Source organism: Passer montanus, unplaced genomic scaffold (assembly GCF_014805655.1).
Source record: "Passer montanus isolate IOZ18808 unplaced genomic scaffold, ASM1480565v1 scaffold83, whole genome shotgun sequence".
In the NCBI taxonomy this organism is placed as follows: domain Eukaryota; kingdom Metazoa; phylum Chordata; class Aves; order Passeriformes; family Passeridae; genus Passer; species Passer montanus.
Window position 1 is genome coordinate 717,576 of NW_024373590.1, and position 21,701 is coordinate 739,276.

General features: G+C 35.4%; 1 protein-coding gene across 2 annotated transcripts in view; it reads left to right on the forward strand.

Annotated features, from left to right (window-relative positions):
• Nucleotides 1–20,281, forward strand: part of SNX2 (sorting nexin 2) — a 29,697-nt gene extending 9,416 nt beyond the window's left edge. Inside the window, exons 3-16 of one of the 2 annotated variants that reach the window (XM_039733095.1) lie at nt 4,962–5,125; nt 6,342–6,408; nt 6,618–6,661; nt 6,747–6,888; nt 10,074–10,152; nt 11,365–11,440; nt 12,662–12,775; nt 13,003–13,096; nt 14,844–15,049; nt 16,039–16,182; nt 16,685–16,696; nt 18,739–18,819; nt 18,927–18,998; nt 19,793–20,281. In XM_039733095.1, the coding sequence (XP_039589029.1) occupies nt 4,962–5,125; nt 6,342–6,408; nt 6,618–6,661; nt 6,747–6,888; nt 10,074–10,152; nt 11,365–11,440; nt 12,662–12,775; nt 13,003–13,096; nt 14,844–15,049; nt 16,039–16,182; nt 16,685–16,696; nt 18,739–18,819; nt 18,927–18,998; nt 19,793–19,843 (1,346 nt within the window). In that variant the 3' untranslated portion in view covers nt 19,844–20,281. The remainder of the gene's footprint in view (nt 1–4,961; nt 5,126–6,341; nt 6,409–6,617; nt 6,662–6,746; nt 6,889–10,073; nt 10,153–11,364; nt 11,441–12,661; nt 12,776–13,002; nt 13,097–14,843; nt 15,050–16,038; nt 16,183–16,684; nt 16,697–18,738; nt 18,820–18,926; nt 18,999–19,792) is intronic. The other variant, XM_039733096.1, reaches the window with a different exon arrangement.
• Nucleotides 20,282–21,701: the final 1,420 nt, after the last annotated feature.

Below are 21,701 nucleotides of genomic sequence, written 5' to 3' on the forward strand. Positions count from 1 at the left end.
GCTTAAAACCTCTTCGCTGTTATGTTTCTGTGGCAGCTACACAATAATATGTGCAATATAGATATTCATTACCTTTTCTCTGGCAACTTATAACTGAACTATTAAAACAGGGTCTCAAAAATGGAAGAAATAAGTTTTCCTCCTGTCTTTGGAGATGAGTAAATTTTTCTGCTTTCTTGTGGTTCTTGGTTCTGTAACAAAGCAAACTGTCTTGCTAAACCCACTTAAAAACTTTCACCATTAGAATAAAAGTCACTATGTTGATTATTTGGCCAGAACTGCTTTGTCTTACCTCGTAGAGCTCTTACATGCAGAGACTTTAATGGGCAGTGCTTCTAATGAGACAGTATTAGGTGTTTCTTAAGGAATTTGGAAATACATCTTAAAGCTTGGTTGTCAATAACCTGCTGTTGTATAGTGAAGAGCTGCATATTGAACTAGTCTTCCAAAATGTTAACCCAAAATTCAACGTATAACTGCACAAATATGCCATGGAGTGCCCATGAAGGGCACAGTTGTCTGTGCCTTCTACCTCTCATAGAGGTGCTCATAGAAGAGAATTATGGTGAATTTATTAGTGAAGTTTTATCAATGTTCTGTCACCTTCTTGGAAAGTGGAAAATACAATTTTTCCTCTCCTCTGTCAGGTAAAAGATTACTGTTGCTTTGTTTTTTCAGCTCTGAAATGTGTTTGGGAGTGGATCATGTTATGCAAGTGTCTATATTCTGTCCTGAGGAAAAGTCACTGTGTTGGGGACTGGGATGATGTTTGTTTTCACTGGGTTGTTGGTTTTTTTAGTGGGTTTTGTGTTGTTTGGTTTTGTGGTTTTTTTCCCCCTTAGGCTTTTTTCTTGGGATTTGAGACAGAAAAGGAGGTGATAATTCTCTGATCCAGACTTGTTCTTTAGGCGTATCTGAACAGAAAAACTACTTGCTGATGGTGTCTGTCAGACCATTGTCATGTAATGTGTCTGATATGTAGAGTTTGTGCAAATGCCTTGCTGCTTGTTCAGTTATTTTGCAAGAAAAGCATGTGAACCTACAGTTTTGAAGCCAGAAGATGGTCATATTAGTGTGTGACTGTTGCATTAAAACTATTTCTGTTCTCATTACGGTTATGTTTAGTACTTCTGATATAATAATGAGGACCATGGGCTATGACTTAGGTGTAGTAGTTCTTACAGTCAGTTCAGTTCAATAAAGTCTCTGAAATACTGCAGTGCCCAGAGAAGCCTTTTTCAAAGCTCATTCTCTGTTCTACATAACAGATTCTGCTTAAGTTTACTTCCAAATTTATATGTTCACATGAACAAACTTTCAAAGATAATAAGCCAATTTAATCATTCAAGCTATGTCAGAATGTTAAAGGTCTGACATTTGGAAGTATGACTAGTAAAAATAACTTGTGGCCAAAGTGAGCTGCTAATGAAGAATTGCAAACTTGCATTTTCTAAGATGATATTTCACAAAAACTGCTGGTGAAAAATAAAGAAACAAGCTCTGTGTAATGCTGAAATTAAGGCCTGTGCTTGGGTGTTGATAGAGACTTGTTGTGGTTGGCTGTAGGATGTTAATTAAGCATACGTCGTCGTTGTCTCCTACAGCAGAATGACATGTCTTCATGTTCTTTTGGAGCTAAGCAACATGACAGTGATCTCTAACAAAGACTGTTTGTAGATTGTAAAGTATGTATTTATGTCTAGCAGTCTACACTATTAGTTTGGTGAGAGTTCTTAATATGTTCTGGTAACTCCCATAGCTAATATTAAGTGTTGAATCTCAGTATTTTCCTCCCAAAAGTTGGACAGAGCAGTTGCTTGTCTCTTTAAGTGAGAACTTAAGCTCTTGAGATCTGTCCTGGAAAAGAAGACATCTACATTTCATTTTTCATGCTAATAATGACACTGAATATTTTAAAAAGCAAACAAAACCCACACAAGCCCACAAAACCTCTCAAACCCAAAACCAACAATAAACTGCACCACAAAACCACAACTTCATACTAAGTTTTCAGGTGAAGATCTAAAATTAATAGATTAAGGAAATGTTTGTGGAAGTGCCGTGGTTTCTACTGTGAAACCTGCCATATTAATGTTTCCATGGGGAAGAAAAGCCCACCTGTAAAACAAGCAGAAGAATTATTAGTAAAACCTCTTAATCAGACTATGTCATCTAATTACTCAAAGTAAAGGGATATATGTAAGAAGCATAAATGCCAGAGTTCATCTCTATTTCATAAGAAATAGATCTTCAGCTCATGTACTACTTGAAGACTGCTTTTCTGAGGGGGAAAAATAGCTAGAAGAGCCTGCTGTTTTATATAAAGCTAATGCTTTCTTTTTCAAGGATTTCAGAATCCTTGAATATTTTTGTTTTAAACAAAAAGCCTGATAACTTTCTCCCAGTCTAACTCAGTCCTGTCATCCCCTTCCGTGTCTTTTCCATGTCATGCTTCTAGATTTGTATAGTTTCTGGTGGCGTGCCAAACCTGGGGTGAAAGGTAACAGAGAGAAAGGCATAAATTGCCAATTCTTCATCAAATAACTGACTTACTGCTATCAAACAGATACTATTTTCTGTGGGTAAATTCCTTAAGAAAAATAAAAAATAAACACCAGGCAGCAGCTTTAAAAATTTGCTAATCCTGCTTGGAATTCATTTGATGCACAACCTAGATCACTTTGTGATACTAAAGAGTATGTGGATACAAGTCTGAAAAAGAGGAGTCATGGGGAAGAAGTGTACTTCTGTTTCATCTGATAGCAGTGCTGCTTTCTTACCTTAAATGAAGTTTTTTCATGAAGTTATACTTTACAGTAAGAGGATTGTATTCTCAGCTAATGATTGAATTGTTTAGCGACTTGTTTTATAAACCTGTCATAAACTTGAAGATATAGAGAAGTAGATACTGGTGGTTAATGATTTGTTTCCTGAATGTGTTGGAATACAGCTAGTGATAGAAGAAAGGAAGAACTGAAGTGCAATTGCTTTATTTCAGAAATATTTTCTATTTTATGTTTTATCGTGTATATAGTATACTGTGTTACATATGTATGTGCATATTTTTTTGAGAAATGTTTTTGTGAAATATTGAATGCTGTTCAACATTGAAATGTTGAATGCCGTTAGCTGTCAAAGGAGAGAACTGCCTCTTGTTGAAATGTTGCTACTCTGCCAATCTAAAAGCTCTTTTGCAACTGCCACATCATGACTTCCCACCTGATCTTAGGTTCTGAATTAAAATTCCTTATTGATTTAAGACTCAGTGTCCGTCCTGTGGCATTTGAGTAAAGGAAGCATTAGCTGATACTTATGTTTTTTAAGATACAGCAGTAAGAATAAAGTAATGCTATGAAAATAATTGTTTTCAAAGAAATGCTGTATATTCTGCATTCGTATTAAAAATAGAGAATATAATGAGCTGCTTTGTTTAAACTTTAGTTTGAAAATACTATGTAATTTGAAATTAGGAAACACAATGCTAGCAGACTAGGGGAATTGATCATTCTACTTGGCTCAGCCCTGCTAAAGCCACACCTAAGGTGCTGAGTCCAGGTCTGAGCTATCCAATATGAGGGAGACGTGGACAGATGGGAGTGACTCCAGTGCAGTGCCACGAAAATGATTGAGGACATGAAATGTATGGCATAAGAGATGAGATTGAGAAAGCTAGTGTGGTTCATCCTCGAGTAGGGTCTTGGGGTGGGGAGAATCACATAGTGGGTATGAATACTGTATGGTAGGGAATGGAGAAAAGGGAGCCTGACTTCTCAGCAGTGCCCTCTGACAGGACAGGAGGCAATGGCTACACACAGAAACCAGATAATACATAGGACAAATCTTATGATTTTGTTTGTTTGTCTTCGGTGATGCTGGCTTTTGGGTTTTTTTCATTGTTGGTTAGGGTGGTCCGGCACTGGCACAGGTTATCCAAGAGGTGGATTCTCCTCCTTGGATATGCTCAGAATTCATCTGGATGTGATCCAGTTGAGCCTGCTGTAGCTAGAGCTCTGCTTGAGCAGAGGTTGGATGATTTCAAAAGTCCTTTCCAAACTCAGCAATTCTGAGAGATATCCTCCAAAATAAAATGATGACAGTAAACTTTGTTAGCCTCAAGCCAGAACGAGTGTCTGTTTTGGTTTCATTCCTTTTTACATGTTTGGTAAGTACTACCTGCAAAAGTCTAGTTTGTGAAAGGACTTGAGGTCTATTGGAAAGTCAATTTTGGTATCAAATGAGTTCTGTCATTCATGTTATCTTTTAAGAAACTGGAATTGTTGAATATACATGTCTAATGAGAACACAACATTGTTTGTTTATTGGAGCTAGAACAGGAGCTTCTGTATACCCAGGAAATGTGTGGTTTGCCAGTGGTCAAAATGGCTAGTGAGATTTGTAGAGCAGGGGTTTGCATTGTCTTTAAAGGTAGGTGAACTGGCCATAGTTTAAAGGAAATACTCCATTTCTAGTGAGCTGTTTTAAGCTCCACAGAGCAGGGAGACAGGCTAAAGATTATATTAATGTCTCACCTGCTAATACTGCTACTTGACAGGGGTATTTGGAGGGGTGTTCATTTGTTATTTGGCTTAGTCTGCTTAGTTACCATCCTATATGACTAAATCAGCTGTTGTTCAGTGTGTGAAACAGGCGATGAAAAAGACATGCTCCGGTGGTAAAAAAAATTAATTAACAATATGTCATACAGAAATAAATGATTTGTAGCTTGTGACTGCTTTAAAATACTCTTTACTGAACAGTATACAATAAAAAGGCAATATTGGTTTTAATTTAACCCATTCTGCACTACAAGTCCAAATGCTATATCTGGTTTTACCTATGTATTGAAAAACATTATCCTGCACAAGTGTGTGCTATTTATTTTGCGATCATGCATATTTGTTGTCTTTGTGATGCATATCCATCTGCAGGAAGTTTTTTGCTAACTCAATATGTTTATCTAGAAGCAACAGAAGAAGTTTCATTGGACAGTCCAGAGAGGGATCCAATACTTTCACCAGAACCTACTCCTGCAGTCACTCCTGTAACACCTACCACATTAATAGCTCCCAGAATGGAATCGAAAAGTGTAACAGCCCCAGTGATTTTTGATAGATCCAGAGAAGAGGTATGGTGTGAACTCTAAACTATGGAAATGTTTCATTTGAATTTTTAAGTTTTACCTTGTTTTAAAATGCCAGTTCCTAAACATTGGTGCATGGCATTATACCTTGCTGTTTGTTTTGAAAAAAAAGTTTAGTGGGAATTTGAGTCATGGAAATACTGTAAGAATTCACTACTGAGGTGATTATATTTGAGATATGTAGTGTTAGGAATAAGTTATATTCCTTCAGAATAGAAACTTTTAAAAGTGTGTGCAGGAGTAAGCTGTGAACTTGATACATAAGAAATGTTGTTAATTAACCGTACTCTGACTAGCGTGTTACAGTTTCAACTTGTATTTCTGAAGATGTTCCTAACAGGGAAATTGAACAAGCAGTTTTTAGCATTATTCCGCTGAGGGATAATTGTAGTCAGCTGAGGGTAATTGTAGTCTTAACATTTCTATTTACATTTGGTGTTCCAGTCAAAGTGTGGACATTGCTGAATGCCATTCATTCTGGAGAGTTCTCTTACCAGACAGTGACTTTACATACAAGACCTACCTGTGACTCAATGATGTCTGCTTCCCCAGATACCACATTATGGCTTTTGATTCTGATTTTGCCCCCTTCAGCCCTGGTACTGTCCCTTCTGCCATGGCATTTCTTAAGATCTCTCTTTTTATCAAACTTAGGTATAGTACATGAAGGATTATGAAATTTTGGAAGAATAGAATTCAGACAAGTATCAGAATATTTTTTATCTGTTGCTTTTCCCTTCTCAAGTTTTTCTGCTACAGATACTGTTAATGAGAAGGAATGTCTGTTCTTTGATTACAGGCACATGGCAGCATTGCAAATGAGACTGGTTGTGAACCATAGTGTCTGCTGGCATTGTAGGTGGTGCAATGCACAGACCCCTAAATCTCCTCAATTGAAAGCTTTTGCAGTAGGTCTTGAAACTGAAATCACAGTTTTAGTTTGGAAAAGACCCTTAGGATCATTTGAGTACAACTGTAAACTTAGAAATACCAAGTTTACCCCAAGAACTTTGGTTGCAGTCACAGTTGATGTTAGAAAGTATATTAACACTGGGGACTGGAAATGTTTCATAACTACACAAACATACTCACTTTATCTCCTCCTTCTTTTATATCCTTATCCTTGTACCCATAGATAATGTGAATGTTACCTTGTTAAATGTTACATTACCTTGTTAAATGTGGTATATCTTTTTCCTAGATTGAAGAGGAAGCAAATGGAGATTTGTTTGATATAGAAATCAATGTATCAGACCCAGAGAAAGTTGGTAAGTTCCTTGAGCCTAAAAATTCAGATTGTAGACTGTCTTATTCCTTGAAGACTATTCCTAGAATTTTAGCATGATTTCCTCTTTAGTTTTCCTTTGGTAATTTTTAGTATCTAATGGAAATCTATTTAATGTATTTTTTCTACTAAAAAGTGTATGGCAGGATTACACTACCTTGCCCTGGGATAAGTACTTTAACTTTCTTACAGGAGATGGCATGAACGCTTACATGGCATACAGAGTAACAACAAAGGTAGGTAGTGCAACAAAAATTTGTGAATTCTTTGTATTGTAGCTGAGATGGATCAGTAATTCACAAAAATTTTATTTTTTTTAAGACATCACTTTCAATATTCCACAAAAATGAATTCTCTGTTAAAAGAAGATTCAGTGATTTTCTTGGCCTGCACAGCAAATTAGCAACAAAATACATGCATATTGGTTATATTGTGCCTCCAGCTCCAGAAAAAAGTATTGTAGGTAAGTGCAGTTCTAATACAGTGACACTTAAGTACTGAATACAAATTACTCTTCTGCATAAATACTGCTTTCTTCTCAGGTGGTCCAAATAGTCTTTGTGTTCTGTATTTTCAAAAAGTTCATGTTAAACTGGAAAGATAGGTAGTGGCCTCTTCCAAACTCAGACTAGTGTTGATAATGAGAAAGTTATCTCTTTAAGCATGGCCTTGTATTTCTTATCTATGATTCCTTCTTTGCTGTTGCCCTTCAAGAGCTGATGAGTCTACCAAAACAAGAATGTTAAAAGAAAGTTTCTTTTTAAGTTGAGCTGTTATCAATTGCTTGCAATATATAGAGCTTCACACATACTTCAGATCTCTGATACGTGTTTTTTTTCCTTTGTATCATGGTGAATGCAAAACCTCTCATAAATTTTGCATTTTAGCAAAAAAACTACTTTTGGGCTGGTTTCCTAAAGGATCAGATCCTTTTTCCATGAGCTAAGAAGCATGCCTGTTGCATTTAAACAGTCTTCAGTTTTGTGATCTCTGAGTAGGAGAGGTTCTTTCAAAATAGGTAAATATTTAAAACAGTAAAGCCTGTTAAAGACTTCTGTATTACTCAGTTTTGTGTTACTATATATAAATAAGTGATTCAAATCTAGAATGTTGTTTGATATGCAGACAATGGCAGAACTTCTTTTCAGTAGTTTAGTCCATACAAGTAGGAGTAGGCAGATTGAGTAGATAGAGGCAGCAAGATGCGTGGAAAATTCGTGATTTTACTTCTGTGGGAAAGCACTGTTTTTAAGACTGTAAGACTGAAAATTTGACCTGAATTTTTGGTAGTTCTTGAAATTTATGGGTAATTCCGTAATAATCAGTTTTTCGTGTAACAGAAATAAGTTTCATTCCAAATGCTAACAGGGCTTTTGGAAATGGAATGAAGTTTCTAATCTTTCTTTGTATGGTACAAAATTTAAGGCATTTGTGACAGTGTGCATTTACATGAAAATGTAGTGCTTGCATCACAGTCAAATTCAGCTTAGACTGGATTTCAGCTGCCACTTGAACAAAAATTGCATAAAAATTGATACACCTGGAAGACGCTAAAATGGTGGGACATACTGCAGTGCAAGCAAGCACTGGCTGATGCTTCAAAGCCTTGCGTACAGAGTTTAAGCTACAGGTAGGTTGGGAAAACTCAGACTTTGTAGAATATTTTCAAAAGAGCATGAAACTCCCTCTTTGAAGTTGAATTTCACAGGTGTTAGTTCTGTTCAAGAGCATGAAGTCAGTACATTTCCAGTTCTGGAGAAAAGGAGGAGTTGATTCTGGTCTGTTGAAATAATGCATGTTAAAGCAGAGAGAGCTGAGAAAACAGCTGAAAGTAAGATTATAGTCCTTACTTTATGCATGTTTATGTTTGAAGTCTGAATACATAATGTTATACATTCAGTGTTATGCAGTGTGTGTTGTAGAGAAGTCCCTGGTCTGTTCATTCTGTTACACTGTTGGTAACACCTGGAGTTTAAAGCTCCATTTTTATTGTGCTGATGAGCGGTGGGGGCTGAAATGTTAGATCTTAGCTACAAATTTAAGTCCCTCAATTACTGACTGTAGAACAAAAGGATAAAAAGGAGTCAGTTGTGAAATGGAATTGAACGTTCATTAAGGTACCTCACTATTTACGTAAGTGTGTATGAAAATCACATTTTCATTTTAAAGAAAATAATCTGTCATGGATATTTTCCGGTAAAGGGAAAGTGCTTGGTCTACAGAAGCAGTCTTTGCACTGGTGTTTAAATAGGCTTATATTAGCAGAGAAAGAAATGTGGCAAGACATTTAGAAATAACTGTAATTTTTACAGTTGGAATTCCTCATGTGGGTCATTTGTTTGTGTATTCAGTTTTTCCCTATGAACTTCTGTTCAAAGTTCATCTGTGAAGGCTCTTTTTTATTACACCACAAGATTTCCTTCTTTCTGCAGTAAAATATTATCATATAGTAATACTGTAATGTAAAAAGATGAGGCATGTGAATTACCTCAACTTCCCTTGAATACTTTAATCACTGCTATTTGAAGACATACTCAATTTTACTGACAAATCTATTGATTTAGTTACATTATGCTGCGTAGAATACTTTTAGAAAAAAATCTTTATCAGATTTATTTCCATTATGTTGCAGAGGAGGGAAAAACTAAGGCTAAGAGGTTAAGGGTTCATTCTTGTTCCTGTAGGGCTTTGCTGCTTGTCTCCTCCAGGGCTTACTGTCTGAAACTTCCATGTCCAGAAGGGAGATTGGATCAGGAACTTAGGAAACTATTAACCTGACAGATCAGTGGTACATTGTCAGAATCTCAAGACTTTTAGCTAAAGAGACACAAGAGTAATAGATAAGAAATGTACTACAGCTAGAAATCAGACATCTGGATTGTTTAATAAAATACCTTTGCTGTTTTTCAGGAAATAAGAATAATTATTGATGTCCAGTGTTTCATGGTGTTTTTGATGGGACTTAGGTTGCTAAATTCCAAGTTTAGATCTTTAGCATGGCAAATAGTGAGTTCAGTCTGACTATTTTGGGGTTCTTCTGTTGCTGAGGTTGAATTTAATTCCTATGCCATGACACATCAATAACTAGTTGCCACTCTTGTCTTGATCAGGGAAAGCACTGTAAGGCTACATACATTTTATTCTGCTGATTCTGTTCTTTATGCAGTTCAGTTCCGAATTTTCAGAACTTGTTAATTTGCATTAGTTAATTAAAAAACTATTAGTTTTAGAACTTAAAAGAAAAAATAGTAGAAGGAAAATAATGGTAATAAGCTTACCAGTGAATAGGCTTATCATCTGAGAACATTTTTGTATTCCACTTTATATGGCTAACTGCTTTACTTTTCTGGATGTGAGTTGCCAGTAAGACTGATCAGCATTTATATTGTTTTCATAAATGCAAGTTAACCTAGTTTTACTTAACTATTAGTTGCAATTAATATCACAGGAAATTGAGCATTTCACAGAGCTACTTTCACAAAACCATGCAGCATGCAGTTGATTTTTTTTATGTTCTTATGTAGGGTTTTTGACTGTAATTTGATTTAAACATGTAAACTTAGGTGAGCCTTATATTCTAATCACATCAGTTATCTTAATGATTTATCTGTGTTAAAATAAAATCAATATGATGCTGTTTCCTTCAAGGCATGACCAAGGTTAAAGTAGGCAAAGAAGATTCTTCATCTACTGAATTTGTGGAGAAGAGAAGAGCAGCTCTAGAAAGGTAATGTGTGTATCTAGCTAAAATTTATTTAAGTTCAGACTTAACATGCAGTATACTATATGGGTTCTGTAATTGCAACACTGGTGATGTGTACTTAAGTGAATTCTGGAGACTGTGTACAACTGTCAAATTTCTGTGTAGAAATTGACTAATTCCCATTAATAACAGGAAGAGTAGACCTATTCATAGAAATGATTATAGCTGTCTTGTTTCAGATTTAAAATTAAGATTGCAGAGGTTCAGTAAGTAAAACTACCATTACCATCTTCTGCAGACATTTTGGGTTGAAAGAATTAAGACAATTACAGCAATGTATTTATTCCATAGCAAGTCAGCTGTTGGGCAGGAAGGCAAGTGAAGAGGCCTTCGATACTTGAAAGTAAAATGGGCTTCTGATGATGCGCATTGATGACATTGATGTGACTTGCTGAATTTTAGCATTAGAGATACTGGATCTCTGTTCACCCAGCACTGATATACAGCTGATAATGTCCAAGCATCTTTGCCAGGGCAGGATCCTATGCCTGGTATACTGCAACTTTAACTTTACGTTGTGCTTCATACAGAGTATTGAACAAGGAAAAAAGTTGAGCAATCTGAAGAAAAATAGTGTAAAATAGTTTAACTGCAGTCCTTACCTTCTTCAGGAAAGATGAGGATCTAGTGGTCATACCTAATGGAAGGTGGATAAAAAATTACACTTGAGGTCTAAGCAGAAGTGCAAAAAAAAAAAAAAAAAAGGATGAGTTATATTGAATTGTACTTGTGCATGTATGAGAACTAAATTGATTGAAGACCCTTGTCTATCCAGCGCATAAATAGTTTATACCAAGACCAGAACCAACTAACTTGTTCAAGATTTCCTCTAATTCTAAAATAAATCAGCAAGAATTACCTGTAACAAAAAGCCAGTCCACTGCAGTGTACAAAAATGTTTAAACAAGTTCATGTTTTTTCTGGCATAAACTGGTTAATAAAGGAGTCTTCATTCAGCTGTTTAAAATAAGAAGCATATTATTTTACCACTGCGCAACATACAGATATGGCAGGCCCCACCTTAAGGAGTTTCTGGTGTAAACAAACTGTGTTGTGAAACACTACCCAGCCTTTAGTATGTTACATTGTGCTATGGAGTGCATGGCACTGCATTATGTTCAATCAGGCACATTTGATCTGTTCTGTTACCTGATATTTTAATTTTTGAAATCATAGGTATCTACAACGAACAGTGAAGCACCCAACCTTGCTACAGGATCCAGATTTGAGACAATTCTTGGAAAGTTCTGAGGTATCCTTTATCTTCTCTTATTTATTTCTAGATATGGTAACCTACCAAGCAATATATTCACTTTGTATTGAGACCTAATCCCCTAAATTAATATGAAATCAAATTAGACCATATCCTTCAAGGGCTAGAATGGCAGAGGCTACTTAGGTAATTGTGTGCCTAAGTCTCTGGTAAAACTTACAGTGCTAGTGACAAAAAGCTATTTGCTGTATAGTGACTTCTCAAGTGAGTCAGTCATCAGTTCTGATGCTTCTTAAGTAAGATCTAAAATTAAACTGGCTTGGAAGCAGCTCTCTCTCCTCTAGGAATTCAGCTTGAGGTACATTGGTAGGATAATGTGAAAATGCTGGCAGTGCTGCTGACCAGGCTAGGTATTTTTGTGTATAAGGATTTCAGTCACCTGTACTATTAATCTGGTACCTTTCACAATATTAAATGCTTTGTTAAAGATACAACATATCTCTTTATAAATGTGCATAGTGGTTTCACTCTAATACTGAACTGTGTTTTGGCTAATGTCAGTGTCTTAGTCATACTAATAAGTCACAGAGGCCTCCCTGCTGACAAAAGCATCAATAGATAACTTACAGTGGGTTTGCCAATGCTGCTGACAGACGAAACATCACATGAAGGGTAAATGGTCTGACTGACATAGGGGCCACCTTGTATAGCATATACAATCTAGCCTGAATAATAATATCAATTAAATTTAAAGTTTGTTAATTTAACTCCAAGTGTTTCTCAGTACCTAAGCAGATAACATACTTGAGGTACATTTATAGCCTTATATTGAAAAGCAAAAAGTCATCAGCCTTTTATTATCACCATGCAGTGCATGTATTGCATTGCAATTAAATGTGTTACAGAATTTCCTTTGTCTAATTTGTTTTAAATCTAAGCTTTTCTGTTTCTGTAGTGGCAGTTTGTTCATTGTAGCATATAGGTGGCCATTTAGGACACTGGGCTAGTTCATAACAGCTTTGGACAAGTGGTTTGTTTGTTCCATTTAAATGTAAAGATGTAGAAGAAAAGTAAATAGTCTATATTTTTAAGTTTTCCTCTTGAGAATGTAGAAGTAGTAAATTTGAGAAATTAGATTCCACTATATTGAAACACATAGGACTAAAGAAAACACTATATCCTTTTCTTTCCCCCTTGTGCCCAGTTAAACCTCCATCCTTTTAACCAGTCTCTTTGCCCTTATTTGTCATTCAATTCCAGCTGCCGAGAGCAGTTAACACCCAGGCTCTGAGTGGAGCGGGAATATTGAGAATGGTGAACAAGGCTGCCGACGCTGTCAACAAAATGACAATCAAGATGAATGAATCGGATGCAGTAAGAGCTGATTTTTTGGCTTGAATAATGAGATGAATTAATGAGCCTCAACAATTGCATTTTAAAGCTGTAGAAGTAGAAAATGGGTTATTAATTTCCTTATTGGCTTGAATTCTTAGCTGTATCAGTTGACCACCCTAGAAGTACCTGCATAATTTGCTTCTTTAGAACCAGAAATGTTTTTGGTAATCTAATTTGTAATACTTGACTCTTTCATCTTTTGTCAGTGGTTTGAAGAAAAACAGCAGCAATTTGAGAATCTGGATCAGCAACTTAGAAAGCTTCATGCCAGTGTTGAAGCATTAGTCTGCCACAGAAAAGGTAACTTTACTTTTACATTAACCTTAGGAAATAGTGATGAAACAAAAGCTCAGCATGTCAGAACTCTTAACTAAAATAGTTACACAATGTATTTTAGTGCAAAAAATTTCTACTTGTATCTTCTATTTTAATCTGCTCTAGTATTTTTGTATACCTGCCTTTAATTTTAAATTTAACCAGGGTATCTGTCATTTCTAGAGTCACTATAATGATCTAGCATTTTTTTTTTCCCTTGCACAGTTTCATTATCACACCTGATTCTACTACAGTAGACATCCAGAAATTTGTCTTTAGGTCTCATGGCAAGAGTAATTTCTTTCTGAACAAAAAGTGGCTGCATAAATCCATTTAAACATCCTTTGGTTCAGTATTGCTCTGAGCAATAACTGAGTTAAGTGAGTTTAAGTGCTTACACAGAAATTTCTTAATCTTAATTTAGTCTGCATAATGATATACCCTCAAGCTCCTGTTAAGGTAAACTTTTCTGGGACAATAAGTAGTCACAGCTTTTTGTTTGCTTATTTTAGATAGAAGCAAAACCTGTAAGTTTATATTGTAATAATCTGTGCTGCTCTTTGTCAGCGATTGATTTCTGTCAGATTATTTAAAAAAACCAAACATAATAAAAACCAAACTAAACTAGACAAAATCCTAAAAAATCCACAATTATGAATTTGTAGCTCAAGAAGACTATAAGTGTGCTTCCTGACAATACTGTCAGGAAAATATGTTAAAATATGGTGTCACCTTTGAGTGTTTCCAAAAGTACATGAAAAGTAAGTTGCTTTCTCATAATTCTAATCAAGAATTACTCTCTGCAGTAAAAATATCTTTAGCCACCTATCCTCAAGGCTAAGGAGTATTTAAAAAGTAATGGAAAATGGAAATCTTTATTTACGGTTGATTTGACACGTTATAGATTTGAAGAAGTGTTGGATCATTGGGTTTTTTCTAAGAGTTGTGTTCAAATTGTAAAGGTTTTAAATACCTGAAGACAGCTTCCTTCTGCAATCACTTTGGTGTTCTGATGGTTCTGCAGGAGCAGCAAAATTGCAAACTAACCTGAAGTAATTTGGACCAAACATTTGTTCAAAGGTCCTTCATGGAACTAAACTTTCTACAGGATTACTTACATGGGATTTGAGACAATTGCACCAGTATTTGTTAATAAATAAGCTCAAAATTTCACTTCCACAAATGTTGATGATATGTAAGCTTTGGTTGTTTTTTATTTTGAGGTGTATCAGAATGTGACAGTACATTAGAGTATGCACACATAGAAGTTACTTACGTCAATAAAACAGCCCAACAGAAACAAATTCCACTTATGGGAGTGGTGATCTTGTGAAAGAGTTGGTTTTGTTTATATACTGATCTAAGTGGAAAATATTATTACCTGTTAAAATTGTTCTGAAAATTTGCTCTGTAGGTGACTTTGCTTTTGTCAGTTTGCATTTTCTCGGAAGTAGGCAATTGGATACTACTGAAGTGACTTTTTTTTCATATCATTTGCTGAACAGAGTAAGCATGACATTAACAGACTTGGCAAAGCATTTACTGATTGAGAGGTTTTTTGCACAGGAGTCTTTCTCCTAAATGTGGTATCATTGTGATGTCCTTGTGTATCTTACTGTGATCTTTACCTTCATTTCAGTTGGTGAAGTTAAACCTCTGCTCCACTGATTTATGCTGCAGAGTAATATAATAAATTAACTAAATCATGCTGAACATTACTCCTGTGTTTCAGAGCTTTCAGCCAACACTGCTGCCTTTGCTAAAAGTGCTGCCATGTTAGGTAACTCGGAGGACCACACTGCTCTATCTAGAGCTTTGTCTCAGCTTGCAGAGGTTGAGGAGAAGATAGATCAGTTGCATCAAGAACAAGCTTTTGCTGATTTCTATGTGTTCTCAGAACTGCTTGGTGATTACATTCGTCTGATTGCTGCAGTAAAAGTGAGTGCTACTAGGAAAAATCCTGATTTAGCGTTTAAAGTCACATTCCTTAGCATGTGAGTTTAGGGTAAATGAATGTGTGCATTTGCTCATGTAACACAATTAAGTTTTTGCCTGATGTTCTAGTGGGATAAAGTGAAAGCATTAATGAGTTATTGCAATGATGAAAATGACTGTGATCAAAGATGTGAATGGAGTGGTTAGATCCAGAAAAAATCTACTTTGAGCAATACTGATTGTGTACAGTATTTGGGGATACTGTACTCAGTGTCTAAGCATACAGCACTTGTTTATTTCAGATTACTTACTGTTAGAGTAAGCATACATAAATGTGGAAGAACATAATTTGGTATTCTATATTTAGTACATAGCCAGTAAGGTCTTTAAATAAGGAAAAAAAGTAAATTTGTGGATCTACATCTCATTAAAGAAAATATTAAATTTAAGTGTAAGCTATGCTGCACAGCCTGATTAGGTTTAGGCATAAGAACAGGTATCTGTGAATTCTTTCCAGAAATACCTTTGAACTTACCATGTTGTTGGAAGTACATATTTTTCTTTTGACTTTGTTTCTCTTTTTTTTGATATGTGTACTTCATTTCTGCTGCCTTAGTCATTGCTAACATAAACATGATGCTGAAAATGCATGTAATACATATGCATGAGCAGTTTGCTAGTATCTGAAGTTAGAGAATTGTCTGCATGACAGAGCACTTCGTAGTGGTTGTTTTGATAAAATGGGGGGCATAAAGTGATTTAGAGCACTGAAATGTCTGCTCTGAAAAGGGTTCTTGAACAGCCTGTCATTTGTGGAAGGTATTGGACTGTGCAAGCATGATGTCAAGAGAAATGCAACACGTGGTAGACACACTAAGGTTTCTTTGAGTATACTACTTGTTTCAGCCGTATCCTAGAATTATTTTTTTCCTACTGGGAATTTAGATAGGTCTAACAGTTCCAGTTTTCAGTAAGTTTGTCTGTTGTCACAGGGTGTGTTTGACCATCGAATGAAATGCTGGCAGAAGTGGCAAGATGCTCAGGTCACTTTACAAAAAAAACGTGAAGCTGAAGCAAAGCTCCAACTAGCCAACAAACCTGATAAATTGCAGCAAGCTAAAGATGAGATAAAAGAGGTAATGTTAGCAAACATTATTTTCGTGGTCAGACTTTCTGCATTGGCTCATTCATTCTGCATTAATGCTGCTTTATACCATTTTTGTTTATAAATCACTTACTTGCTGTTTCCCATATTTACTGAAATCTTTTAAAGGAATTTACTTAAAACACTAAATGTGTGCAATTTTTACTTATTGTAAGATCTGTAAGACAGTTAATACTGTCTCTACAGAGTCTGGGAGATGGGAGGGAGGAAACATGGACAAGTCAATGCTTTTAACTAACAGCTAACAGTTCACTTGGATAGGCAGAGGAGCATTTCTTGGTTTCTAAAGCTAAGATGACTTGGGTAAATCCAGCAAAGACAACTAATAGAGAGCTATTCCCATGTTTTTCTTAAATATGCAGCTTTTCTACCCATATATATGTGCATGTATATATGGTGTAATTTCAGTAAAAATAAATCTAACATGTTGAAGTGTCATAATTTATACACTTTTTCTATCATGCTTCACTAAGGAAATTGAAGAGGTAGGACAACTTAATTATTTAACACTAATGCGTTCTGAGTATGCTCTAGTGCTCTCCCATTAAATAATGGAAGAATGTTATTGCAGATTTCAAGCTCTTTTACACAGTTGCTTTGTTTGGCTTCCTCATTTGTCACTAACCACATGCTCCTTTGTTCTTTTTGCCCTTTGATATATTTCACATACAGTATTTAAATTACTCATTAACTTGATTTTCTCTTCCTTAAAGAAGTCCTTTGTTTACTGAGAAAACCTACAGTTACTCTAGTGTGACCACATTCTTGTTGACTGCCTCTACTGATGTCACCATGCACAATAAATTTCCTGATTACTGGTAGTAGTGGGAAATAGTGGTCCTTTCCCAGTCCCAATATTACAGCAATTGTTTTCTGCTCAAGGAATTCTTTTTGCTGCATTATTGGATAACTAGAGAACATTTTTAGTAAACCCACAGTTTAAGTGTGCCAATTAAAAATTCTGCCACTGAAATGTGTTCAGAGTTGCTGAATCCTGTAATAGTGGACCCTCTGGCAGAGGAATTGCAAAGTAGAAGCCTAAGGAGCTTGAGCATCATCTATGACTCCCTTGTTTTTTGTGGATAAAGGGACAATGGACAGTCCTAGAAATACCTTATTGAATGAGAAATTTCACCTTGTCAGATACTATAAAGTGGCAAACTGTTCTCCAATGATAATTCACATACCTGGGCATGATGAAACTGAAGTGTTGAATTCATTAGGCCTGTAGAAGCTTTCACAGAAATCTCAGGCACCTCTGTTTGATGTGGTAGGAAGGTATAGGTAATCCTAATCTACTTTTCCTTAGCTGTGTTTTATACTATTTCAGTTATTATCTAACTGTTCAGGCTGATCTTCCATGAAGAAGGTACTATTATGACTTGCTAAAAAACTTCAGAATGTATGTCTAAAAGGGCAGTCAGGGAACTGTGAATAGATATACACTAAAAATACAGATATGGAGATGTTTATTAGAACATAGATGATGTTTATCTCATACCACAGTAGAAACTTCATACTGCATCACAAAATGCTTTTGTGAAATAAGTAGCACCACTGGATTGCTAACAGTAAGATGCTACATTGAAGCATGTTGCTTCCCTGCTTCTTTTTTCTGATGAAGATAAATGTTACTGAATGCATTTGGTCTCAGTTAATATGTTGAGATGAACAGATATGGTTGCGTTTCAAAGAACTGCTTGCCTGCTGTGGGGCTCTCCATTTATCTACACAACTAACCTAAATTTAACAATGTAATAGGTGTGTAAAAGCAGTTACAGGGCCATGTAGATGCTCATGATCCCTTCTTTTCTAGCTGAATGTCTTTGCACAAAAACTAGGAGAAACAATCTGGTGTCATATATGTAACAATTTACACAAATACAATGTTCCTAATATGGCATAAACCCATAAGAAACATCTCTTCCTCTGAATTTTCTTCTAGTGATCTTCTTACCTGCAGTAACATTTCTAGTCCAGCTTTCTGTGAAAACAGTTGTCACTGAAAAAGAAGGCTTGTGCTTTGGAGAGCAGATAAACAACCTCAGAGGCTTGTCATTTGCAACAGAAATATGATAGCAATAATCAAATACTTGACCAGAGGCAGAGATGAAGGTGTACTCATCTCTTCTGGAATTAGGAAAGTATGGGGAACTAACTTGAGACTCTTCCAAGCTTGATTGAACAAGTTTAGGTTCCTTTGTATGAAGTTTGTAAAGGGAATAGTAAGTAAAGCCTTTGAGATCCATTTGTTTTCCTAAGAATATTTTTTAATGTTGTTAAATGTTCTTAATATTATATATTTTTACATTTTATCTACAGATAGCATTGCCTTAAAGATACCCTTGTTGTAACTGATCTGATGATATCAGATCTGAAATTGTTATTGTAAGATATTCTTTTAAATAGGCCAAAACAAATAGGTCCTTTTAGCTCTTAAGTGACTATCTTAAGTGTGCTAAAAAAATTACAGGTAGACTGAATGGACAACACAAAATTTTAACTCTGTATGTCTTTCCTTTGCCAGTGGGAGACAAAAGTTCAGCAAGGGGAAAAAGATTTTGAACAGATCTCCAAAACCATTCGCAAGGAAGTGGGAAGATTTGAGGCATGTATAATTTTTTCCAAGTAAATGACAGTTCTACTATACATAATATTGACATTACAAGTAAAATTTGTTAAGAAGTTAATATGCCTTAATTTATTTATTAACAGAAGGAACGAGTGAAAGACTTTAAAACTGTTATTATCGAGTACTTAGAGTCGTTAGTGCAAACACAGCAGCAGGTAAGATAAATTTTAAGCTTTGTACAAGTTAATAAAGAATACATTCCGTATTTGGTTAGTTTGAAAAATATGGGCTTAAAGCACAGCTGTTTCTAAAACATTAAGAGCTACTAGTCTGTACTGTATTGGCGAATGACATCATGATTGCAGTTTGCCAGCCCATGCAGAACTGTAATTCAACGAAATAACAGAGAAGTTCCCTTAGGGATTTGGGCAAGCAGAGGTTCTTGTTATCTTCTCAAACTGACTCAGGACTTTTACTTAGAGATTGGAGTAAATTGTAATCAGCATGTACTTACACTTACTGAAGAGACTTGGATTCTTAAACATTTATTGCTCTTTTTAAAAAGTACAGAATAGTATTGAATATTGGAAAGCATTAATACAGTTTTCAGTGTCTGAGAAGTAGGTCTTGTTACTAGAAAAAGTCCGGGCTCTTTCTTCTGCTATTGGCAGGAATAGAACCCTCCAGCTTTGTTTAATTAAAATAAAACTGAAAAAACAGTATCTTTAGTAGTAAGAATAAGTGACTATCTTTAAAAAAAAAAGTATCATTTTATTCTGTAACATTGTGTTCAACATGTGGCAATATATATGTGGCAATATGAATAGTTATGAGCAGATATGTGTATTTATTACTTGTGTTTTTTCTTGCACTATGTAAAAATATTAATGAATAAGGACCTATGTTCTTACTTTCTCTCATGGAGGCAAGTTTACTGCAAGAGGAGGTAGGTATGCATTGTGGTTTTCAACATTTAGTGCCTAATGAGTGATTCTCCCTTCTCTTCAAGCTAATAAAATACTGGGAGGCATTCCTACCTGAAGCCAAAGCCATTGCCTAAAAGAAGAATATTCCAAATGACAAGAAACTCTGGATGTTTGTCCTGGATAAAACTAAATTCCACGGTGAAATCACTCTAAATCATCCAAATAAACCACTATATATTTTATTAATCAACATGTGGCTTTTTTTATATACCACAGCATTTTATTAACAAGCTGCATGTCCTGACCCTCTTTCAAGTGGACTGTGGCATGATGTTCTGCAATACATTGCTGAATTGAACACTGTTGTGTCTTAATACTTGCACCAAAACGTGCACTGCAAGGCCAGAAAGCTGATATTTTTGTTCTCTACAACACAATGTTCTGTAGTATGTTTATCTGATCTCTATGAAACAAATTTAATTGCATTGATTAATGTTCACTTAAACATTCCTGTACAAAATCATGTTTTTGTGATTACAATAATAAAGGGATGTACCTTGTGAAACATTAAACACTCTGTGCTGGTGTCGATATTTACTGGTGTTTTTAGGGGTACTGTCTAGCACAAGTTAAGATGTAGCCAGGGCAAACCCAACATTTCACAAAGAGTGCTGGAGAAGGTATAAAGATGCACAAACAATTATCCATGGTAAACTATTCTGGTTTTTAATTCTGAATCTCTTCATTATTGAAGTTACCACTGCCTTGGCAAAGTCTACTGTGTTAGTACTCATAGGGTCAAAAGACATGCTTGAGCAACAGATAGATGTGAACTGAAATCTTCTTCAAGTTTTTACAAAGCTTCTGCAGAATTAAAATCCACCTGCATGGTCAAATACTGATGTCTTACTGGACTGACACATTGCATCAGTTCTATTCAGTGGTCTCAGGATACAAAAAAAAAATTGCAATAATTCTAGTAATAGTTGAGGAAGAAAAGTGGGTGATTAAGCTGAGTGCTAGATGGTTGTAAGAGCTAGTATTCTGTTTGGATTTTCTTTAATAGAAAATATGTTCAAAGGGACTGGTTATACCTTTTACAAGAAAGCAGAGCATGTAAACTTTTTTTTGAAATACACAATATTAACATAAGATGTGTTGTCCTGTCATTTTAATGACATGCTGAGCTTGTTGATATATTAGTATTAATGGAAGGTATTAATGTTAACAAATTGCAGACAAATATTAATCACATAAAAAAGCAAGATAAGCTGTTGCTTTCAGCTAATCATAAGACTGCAGGATAGACCTATGAATTTGTATTTTTTGGGGTCAGATATAAAAGAGCACATAATACCATTTCTGAACTGAACAGAAACCTCCATTCAACTACTAATCATAAGACTGCAGGATAGACCTAAGAATTTGTATTTTTTGGGGTCAGATAAAAGAGCACATAATACCATTTCTGAACTGAACAGAAACCTCCATTCAACTGGAAGGTCATACACTATTTTTACAACAAAGTTAGTGTAATCTTGACAGATTAGTGTTTTTGCTATTGTTTCTCTACATACCTCTCTTAACTCAGTATTTTGAGGAGTTTTCAAGGAAATTGGAACAGAAAAACCCTCACCAAAATTTATCAAGCCTAAATCAAGCTTCTTTTTAAATGGTTAAATGCTAAAGCCTTAAGTAAATAATACCTTATGCATCAGTGTTCAGTTATTGATCTTAAAACTGCCTTTTAAACAGCGCAAGTATGCAGGAGATTTATGATGAAGAAACTGATTTAGGCATAATACTCTGTAAAGTGTTACAGTGTACTTAATGTTGGCTTACTTCCTGCTAATTAAAATTGACCAACAGCTCAGTATTAAACTTCAGATATATACTGCTCACACTGAAATTGATATTTCCAGAACTAAAAGACTCAGTTTGGACATGCCTAGGTCAAAATAGGTGAACATATCCTTTCCCGATCTTTTTTTT